The sequence below is a fragment of the Lolium perenne genome, chromosome 6, assembly GCF_019359855.2.
Source record: "Lolium perenne isolate Kyuss_39 chromosome 6, Kyuss_2.0, whole genome shotgun sequence".
In the NCBI taxonomy this organism is placed as follows: Eukaryota; Viridiplantae; Streptophyta; class Magnoliopsida; order Poales; family Poaceae; genus Lolium; species Lolium perenne.
Window position 1 is genome coordinate 35,611,099 of NC_067249.2, and position 9,091 is coordinate 35,620,189.

At 44.3% G+C, this 9,091-nt stretch overlaps 1 protein-coding gene across 1 annotated transcript; it reads left to right on the top strand.

Annotated features, from left to right (window-relative positions):
- Nucleotides 1-809: 809 nt before the first annotated feature.
- On the top strand, nt 810-1,856 carry LOC127310597 (BTB/POZ and MATH domain-containing protein 1-like). The gene is made up of 2 exons (XM_051341256.1): nt 810-1,220; nt 1,254-1,856. Exons 1-2 carry the CDS (start codon nt 810-812, stop codon nt 1,854-1,856), a joined length of 1,014 nt encoding a protein of 337 aa, XP_051197216.1.
- Nucleotides 1,857-9,091: the final 7,235 nt, after the last annotated feature.

Below are 9,091 nucleotides of genomic sequence, written 5' to 3' on the forward strand. Positions count from 1 at the left end.
TATTCAGGTTATATATTGAGATGATGTCAAACGGGGCTTTTTCGGCGACTTCTTCAGCGGTGATTTTTGATGATTGTAGAGTGGTGTGGCCTCAAGATTTAGAGATTTTTTTTTCAAATATTGTAATAGAGCGGCAAATGTAGCTGCTCATGAGTTAGCTAGGCATAGCTTTTTAATCGTGTTGACCACTTTTGAGACAATGATCCTCCTAGTTTCTTACTACCAGCACTCATAAACGATGTAACGATATTTGAGATTCAATACTCCCTCCGTTTCAAGATATAAGGTGTATATTTTTTGAGAAAAGTCTCTAAAATATAATGTATATTGCGTTGCAAAACTTGTGTGTATATATTTTTAGTGATTTTCTTGTGTTTCCTTATCTTTTGAAAACTCCTCAATTTAATCATGTCAATTGTTCAGGATCAATCCCGCCAAAATCTTCTGTAATTTTTTCTCCAAGTGTGTTTCTTAATTTTTGTGCCAAAATCTATACACCTTATATCTAGGAACAGAGGAAGTGTAAAGCTAGCCGGAAGGTTTTCCCCTAAAAAAAAAAAGAACCCCACCCAGGAACTCTAATGTTTCCAGGTCGAAGGGTGCCTAAATCTAACTAATTTGGACTTCTCTGTAATCGATACGGACAGTACTTCGATACGGACAGTACTTGATCGTTGCCTATATTATGCGCCGACGACGCCCAAGGCCGGAGCCCTCGCGATATCTCGAGTCTCGATCCTCTTTTACTGATCCGAAACGAAAAACGCAATCCGCCGCTGCGCACGTACGTATCATCGATCAATCATACCATGACGTCGGCCATGTCCGGTCTCGTCGAGTTCGACTACCAGTTGACCAGCAGCCTCCCCGACGACTACGCCGTCTTCTCCGACGTGGTCTCGGCCGGAGGGCACGACTGGAGGGTGACCTGCTTCCCGAACGACGGCGACTTCGCGTCGGTGTACCTCGAGCTCATGAGCGAAGCCCAGAACGTCACGGCCGTCTTCGAAGCCGCCTACTTCGTCGACAACGAGAACGAGATGATGCGCCGCCGGACCGTTCACGTCTTCAACCTCCCGACCGACGACGGCGAGTTCCCGCTGTGGGGCTTCCCTCGGTTCCTCCACCAGAGCGATCTCGCCTTGGCGGCCGCCACGAGTAGGCACATCAGCATCATGTGGGCGGTCGTGGTCGTAGACGACGATGGCAGTGGCGAGCCCGTGTCCATCCACTCCATGGCCGATGTGCCTCAGCTGCCGTGGCTCACGACGAAGAGGACGATCGCCGTGCCGCCCTCGGACATGGCGGACCACCTCTGCCGCATGCTGGACTCCGCCGCCTTGACAGACGTGTCTTTCGTCACGGACGACGGCCACGGTGGGCAGGCGCCGCCGATGCGAGCCCACCGTGCTATCATCGCCGCCCGCTCGCCTGCTTTCGAGGCGGCGCTCTGCGGCCAGTCGTTAGAGGCCAACGCGCACATCATCACGGTGCCCGACATGGACACCGACACGTTCAAGGCGATGCTCCGATTTATTTACACGGATGACCTACCCACAGGACTTGACGATGACAAGGCCATCCGGTCTCTTCTTGCCGCCGCTGACAGATACGGGCTCGACCGGCTGAAGCTTTTGTGCGCAAAACGGATGCTCGACAAGGCTTCGGTGGGCACGGTCGCCGGCGTGTTGGACTGTGCCGAGACATACAACTGCCCGGAGCTTAAAACAAAGTGCATCGACTACGTGGTGGATGGCGAAAATTTCAAGAAGGTTGCGCTCACCGAAGGTTTCATGGAGTTGCTAGCGAGGTCTCCATCGATACTTGCTGAAATGAGAAAGAGGCTTGCAGTATAGCTCACGCATATAGTACCACGACTTGCTAGTTAATTAGCTGCTTCTCGAACCTGTTTTTTTTTCTTCAATAGAACATCTAGACTAGCAGATTGCCCGTACTTCGCTACGGAGCTATATTTTTAATATGATAAAAGTTATTTAACATATTACTTTTAAAAATATTGCCGTAATTTCTTACGTGTGTACGTGCTCATTTAAAGAGACCTGCTAATAGATGGTATTTGCCTATAAAGTGTAACGTGATGAAAAAGAAATAATAATGCAGCCACTATTTCAGAAGTTTACTATCACTATTTTCTTTAAAAGTTGCAGATGCTAATGTTTTTGTGCTTTTTGTAACCTTCTTTGTCCTTCTTTTGTGGAGATTTAGTGTGCATATAAGGGCATGTATATTAGTTCAGTGATAAGCCATATGTACGCGAGTAATGCTACCCATACGGACAGTTTGCTTACGGAAATGACTTACGGAATGAGGTGGACAGCAGGGGTGCATCGTGATTTGCTAGAAAAATTAACCGATCCCAATAGTTATCCAACCACAACAAGCCACGTTTGTCCGTAGGCACAGTCCGTAACATTCAGCCCGTAGGTGTAAAAATTAGCTTAAGTTCTATCTGCCTCCAATATTAGCGCGGACATGAAAACAAGGAGTAAATTTCCTCATGGGCTTGAGCTGTCTAAGTGATACAATTGTATTGTCTAATTCTGTGTATCACATAGGCGTTTGGAGGTTCTCTTTGTTTTTCAAGGTCTTAGACCATAAAAAATGAGCTTGAAAGTGAAAGTTGGATATGAACTGAATACCCTAAACTAACAAGAAAATTTGGATATGAACTAATCTTTCAGTTCATATCCAAATTTTCTTGTTAGTTTAGGGTATACAGGGCAAAAAGACCACTTTACCGTTAAAGCTCCTTGTATTCTAAGGCCTAAGAAATTTGAAGAGGATTATCCCTAACCCAAAAAATCCTCAATAGTTCGTTTACCAAGTTAAATTTGACGTTATAATGCTGAGATATTCACACAAATTCTTTAATTTTTAGATTAAAAAACGCTCTATCATACTAGTATATGTTTTAGGAGAGTATTTAAGATGATTGGACGAAATTGGTTGAAAGAAAGAGATTCATCAAATCCCGTCCCATCACCAAACCCCTCGTGGGTGGAAATACGAGACAAGTACATAATTAATATCAGAGGGGTCTTTTTTCAGGCTCCTCTATCCATGAACATTAAAATTGGCCTAACCGAATTTACATCCCGCGCACACACTGCCACCACCGCCACACAACCGAAACCCTTCCTAAGGCCTGGTACCGCCACTCGCCACACCATGCATTTTTTTTTAAATAATATAAAATTATTATTTATTTCCAGGAGTAGCACGCGTTTAAAAAAAATCACTTTTGTGACTCGGTCGGTCAGCAGGGGAACGATCGGTCAGGCGTGGTCCGATCCGCCGGCTATGGGCTGATTGTAGGTGGCAGCCAACAGGGCCTTATCAGCCACTTGCTGGCCGATCGGTCGGTAGCGGGCCGACGGTGGCATGGCCTTACCTGCCCGCCCGTAGACGCGCGTCGCCCCGGCCTCTTCATTCTTCTTCCTCATTTCTCCTTCCTCTCTTCCCTGTTTGACGGGAGCATGAAGACCAACTCGAATAAACACTCCGTTTTTCCTAGATTCTCACTGATTTACCCACCAAAATTTCACCAGTTTGCTGCTATTAGTTGGGGGAAGCCCGATCTACGATGGGTTAGGGTTTGGAGATGAATGGTGCTGCTGTTTAGCAGCAATGGTGATAAAGTGGTGTAGGTTGGTGGTTGTGTAAGGGGCTGAGCTGCTGCTGCGGGTTGGTGCTAGTGCCAAGCTGCTGCGTGTTGTTTGTGTTGCTGCAGTTGGAGAGGCTGCTCACGCTATAAGGATAAACCCTAATCTTTGCATCTAAAGGTATAATTGTTGCACCCCCATGGGGCTCTCACAGCGCTACTAGCTTCTCACCCATCCAATTTTTACTGTGCGTGGCCAGCATTTGATCTCAGCCGTCCATTTCTGCCAGTGTAGCTCCTTCTGGTTGGCTAGCGAAATCCATGCAATAGCCCTTATCTACCCGCGTCTGGCTGCGTTTGGGTCCCACGGTCGGTCCGGTCCACCCGTCAGTCACTGTGGGTCGTTTCTGGGTCGCGCTCGCCTCGCACCGGCCGGGCAAAATATCTGTGCGAAACTCTACCTCACCCAATCGCCTCGCACACTCCTCCCCAATCCCCTCGCGTGTGACACTGCGTCTCCGCCTCCTCCGGTCGCGCCGCCCGCCGCCTCTCCCTTCTCCTCCCGCCACGCCGCGCTGCGCCGTGCGAGCTGGCTACAGCGCCGCCATCCTTCAGGCCTCCTCCTGTCGCGCCGCTCGCCGCCTCTCCCTTCTCCTCCCGTCGCGCCGCGCTGCACCGTGCGAGCTGGCTATGGCGCCGCCATCCTTCACGCCCCAGTCCTCTGGCTTGTGCTGCTTGCTGCGCGTGGTTGATGTATGTCTTTCCGTTCAACACGCGTCCGTTGGGAACCCCAAGAGGAAGGTGTGATGCGTACAGTGGCAAGTTTCCCTCAGTAAGAAACCAAGGTTTATCGAACCAGTAGGAGCCAAGAATCACGTTGAAGGTTGATGGCGGCGAGATGTAGTGCGGCGCAACACCAGGGATTCCGGCGCCAACGTGGAACCTGCACAACACAACCAAACTACTTTGCCCCAACGAAACAGTGAGGTTGTCAATCTCACCAGCTTGCTGTAACAAAGGATTAGATGTATAGTGTGGATGATGATTGTTTGCAGAAAACAGTAGAACAAGTATTGCAGTAGATTGTATTCGATGTAAAAGAATGGACCGGGGTCCACAGTTCACTAGAGGTGTCTCTCCCATAAGATAAATAGCATGTTGGGTGAACAAATTATAGTTGGGCAATTGACAAATAGAGAGGGCATGACAATGCACATACATGATATGATGAATATTGTGAGATTTAATTGGGCATTACGACAAAGTACATAGACCGCTATCCAGCATGCATCTATGCCTCAAAAGTCCACTTTCAGGTTATCATCCGAACCCCTTCCAGTATTAAGTTGAAAACAACAGACAATTGCATTAAGTATGGTGCGTAATGTAATCAATAACTACATCCTCGGACATAGCATCAATGTTTTATCCCTAGTGGCAACAGCACATCCACAACCTTAGAACTTTCTGTCACTGTTCCAGATTTAATGGAGGCATGAACCCACTATCGAGCATAAATACTCCCTCTTGGAGTTATGAGTAAAAACTTGGCCAGAGCCTCTACTAATAACGGAGAGCATGCAAGATCATAAACAACACATAGGTAATAGATTGATAATCAAAATAACATAGTATTCTCTATCCATCGGATCCCGACAAACACAACATATAGCATTACAGATAGATGATCTTGATCATGTTAGGCAACTCAGAAGACCCGACAATTAAGCACAATGAGGAGAAGACAACCATCTAGCTACTGCTATGGACCCATAGTCCAGGGGTGAACTACTCACTCATCACTCCGGAGGCGACCATGGCGGTGTAGAGTCCTCCGGGAGATGATTCCCCTCTCCGGCAGGGTGCCGGAGGCGATCTCCTGAATCCCCCGAGATGGGATTGGCGGCGGCGTCTCTGGAAGGTTTTCCGTATCGTGGCTCTCGGTACTGGGGGTTTCGCGACGAAGACTATATGTAGGCGGAAGGGCAGGTCAGGAGGCGTCATGGGGGCCCCACACGCTAGGGCCGCGCGGCCCCCCCTGGGCCACGCCGCCCTAGTGTGGCGGCGCCCCGTGGCCCCACTTCGTCTTCCCTTCGGTCTTCTGGAAACTTCGTGTGAAAATAGGCCCCTGGGCGTTGATTTCGTCCAATTCCGAGAATATTTCCTTACTAGGATTTCTGAAACCAAAAACAGCAGAAAACAGCAACTGGCTCTTCGGCATCTCGTTAATAGGTTAGTGCCGGAAAATGCATAAATATGACATAAAGTATGCATAAAACATGTAGATATCATCAATAATGTGGCATGGAATATAAGAAATTATCGATATGTCGGAGACGTATCAGCATCCCCAAGCTTAGTTTCTGCTCGTCCCGAGCAGGTAAACGATAACAAAGATAATTTCTGCAGTGACATGCCATCATAACCTTGATCATACTATTGTAAGCATATGTAATGAATGCAGCGATCAAAATAATGTAAATGACATGAGTAAACAATTGAATCATAAAGCAAAGACTTTTCATGAATAGTACTTCAAGACAAGCATCAATAAGTCTTGCATAAAAGTTAACTCATAAAGCAATAATTCAAAGTAAAGGTATTGAAGCAACATAAAGGAAGATTAAGTTTCAGCGGTTGCTTTCAACTTGTAACATGTATATCTCATGGATAATTGTCAACATAGAGTAATATAACAAATGCAATATGCAAGTATGTAGGAATCAATGCACAGTTCACACAAGTGTTTGCTTCTTGAGGTGGAGAGAGATGGGTGAACTGACTCAACATGAAAGTAAAAGAAAGGTCCTTCAAAGAGGAAAGCATCGATTGCTATATTTGTGCTAGAGCTTTTATTTTGAAAACATGAAACAATTTTGTCAACGGTAGTAATAAAGCATATGTGTTATGTAAATTATATCCTACAAGTTGCAAGCCTCATGCATAGTATACTAATAGTGCCCGCACCTTGTCCTAATTAGCTCGGATTACCGGGATTATCATCGCAATACATATGTTTTAACCAAGTGTCACAAAGGGGTACCTCTATGCCGCCTGTACAAAGGTCTAAGGAGAAAGCTCGCATTGGATTTCTCGCTTTTGATTATTCTCAACTTAGACATCCATACCGGGACAACATAGACAACAGATAATGGACTCCTCTTTTATGCATAAGCATTCAACAACAATTAATTTTCTCATATGAGATTGAGGATATTTGTCCAAAACTGAAACTTCCACCATGGATCATGGCTTTAGTTAGCGGCCCAATGTTCTTCTCTAACATTATGCATGCTCTAACCATTAAATGAGTGGTAAATCTCCCTTACTTCAGACAAGACGGACATGCATAGCAACTCACATGATATTCAACAAAGAGTAGTTGATGGCGTCCCCAGGAACATGGTTATCGCACAACAAGCAACTTAATAAGAGATAAAGTGCATAAGTACATATTCAATACCACAATAGTTTTTAGGCTATTTGTCCCATGAGCTATATATTGCAAAGGCGAATGATGAAAATTTTAAAGGTAGCACTCAAGCAATTTACTTTGGAATGGCGGAGAAATACCATGTAGTAGGTAGGTATGGTGGACACAAATGGCATAGTGGTTGGCTCAAGGATTTTGGATGCATGAGAAGTATTCCCTCTCGATACAAGGCTTAGGCTAGCAAGGTTATTTGAAACAAACACAAGGATGAACCGGTGCAGCAAAACTCACATAAAAGACATATTGTAAACATTATAAGACTCTACACCGTCTTCCTTGTTGTTCAAACTCTTAACTAGAAATTATCTAGACCTTAGAGAGACCAATTATGCAAACCAAATTTTAGCAAGCTCTATGTATTTCTTCATTAATAGGTGCAAAGTATATGATGCAAGAGCTTAAACATGAGCACAACAATTGCCAAGTATCACATTATCCAAGACATTATAGCAATTACTACATGTATCATTTTCCGATTCCAACCATATAACAATTTAACGAAGAAGAAACTTTCGCCATGAATATTATGAGTAAAGCCTAAGGACATATTTGTCCATATGCAACAGCGGAGCGTGTCTCTCTCCCACACAATGAATGCTAGGATCCATTTTATTCAAACAAAAAAAACAAAAACAAACCAACGCTCCAAGCAAAGTACATAAGATGTGATGGAATAAAAATATAGTTTCACTAGAGGAACCTGATAATGTTGTCGATGAAGAAGGGGATGCCTTGGGCATACCCAAGCTTAGACGCTTGAGTCTTCTTGAAATATGCAGGGGTGAACCACCGGGGCATCCCCAAGCTTAGAGCTTTCACTCTCCTTGATCATATTGTATCATCTCCCTCGCTTGATCCTTGAAAACTTCCTCCACACCAAACTCAAAACAACTCATTAGAGGGTTAGTGCACAATCAAAATTTACATGTTCAGAGGTGACATAATCATTCTTAACACTTCTGGACATTGCACAAAGCTACTGAAAGTTAATGGAACAAAGAAATCCATCAAGCATAGCAAAACAGGCAATGCGAAATAAAAGGCAGAATCTGTCAAAACAGAACAGTTCATAAAGACGAATTTCTAACAGGCACCAGACTTGCTCAAATGAAAATGCTAAAATTGAATGAAAGTTGCGCACATATCTGAGGATCACTCACATAAATTGGCATAATTTTCTGAGTTACCTACAGAGAATTAGACCCAGATTCGTGACAGCAAAGAAATCTGTTTCTGCGCAGTAATCCAAATCTAGTATGAACCTTACTATCAACGACTTTACTTGGCACAACAATGCACAAAACTAAGATAAGGAGAGGTTGCTACAGTAGTAACAACTTCCAAGACTCAAATATAAAATAAAAGTATTGTAGTAAAAACATGGGTTGTCTCCCATAAGCGCTTTTCTTTAACGCCTTTCAGCTAGGCGCAGAAAGTGTATATCAAGTATTATCAAGAGACGAAGCATCAACATCATAATTTGTTCTAATGATAGAATCAAAAGCTAACTTCATTCTATTTCTAGGGAAGTGTTCCATACCTTTCTTGAGAGGAAATTGATATTTAATATTACCTTCCTTCATATCAATGATAGCACCAACAGTTCGAAGAAAAGGTCTTCCCAATATAATGGGACAAGATGCATTGCATTCAATATCCAAGACAACAAAATCAACGGGGACAAGGTTATTGTTAACGGTAATGCGAACATTATCAACTCTCCCCAAAGGTTTCTTTGTAGAATTATCAGCAAGATTAACATCCAAATAACAATTTTTCAATGGTGGTAAGTCAAGCATATTATAGATTTTCTTAGGCATAACGGAAATACTCGCACCAAGATCACATAAAGCATTACAATCAAAGTCATTGACCTTCATCTTAATTATGGGCTCCCAACCATCCTCTAACTTCCTAGGAATAGAAGCTTCACGATTTAATTTCTCTTCTCTAGCTTTTATGAGAGCATTTGTAAT

Coding starts and splice junctions, on each gene's coding strand:
- LOC127310597 (XM_051341256.1), top strand. CDS start 810: ATGACGTCGGCCATGTCCGGTCTCGTCGAGTTCGACTACCAGTTGACC. Junction 1,221..1,253: donor ACGATGGCAGTGGCGAGCCC/GTGTCCATCCAC, acceptor GATGTGCCTCAG/CTGCCGTGGCTCACGACGAA.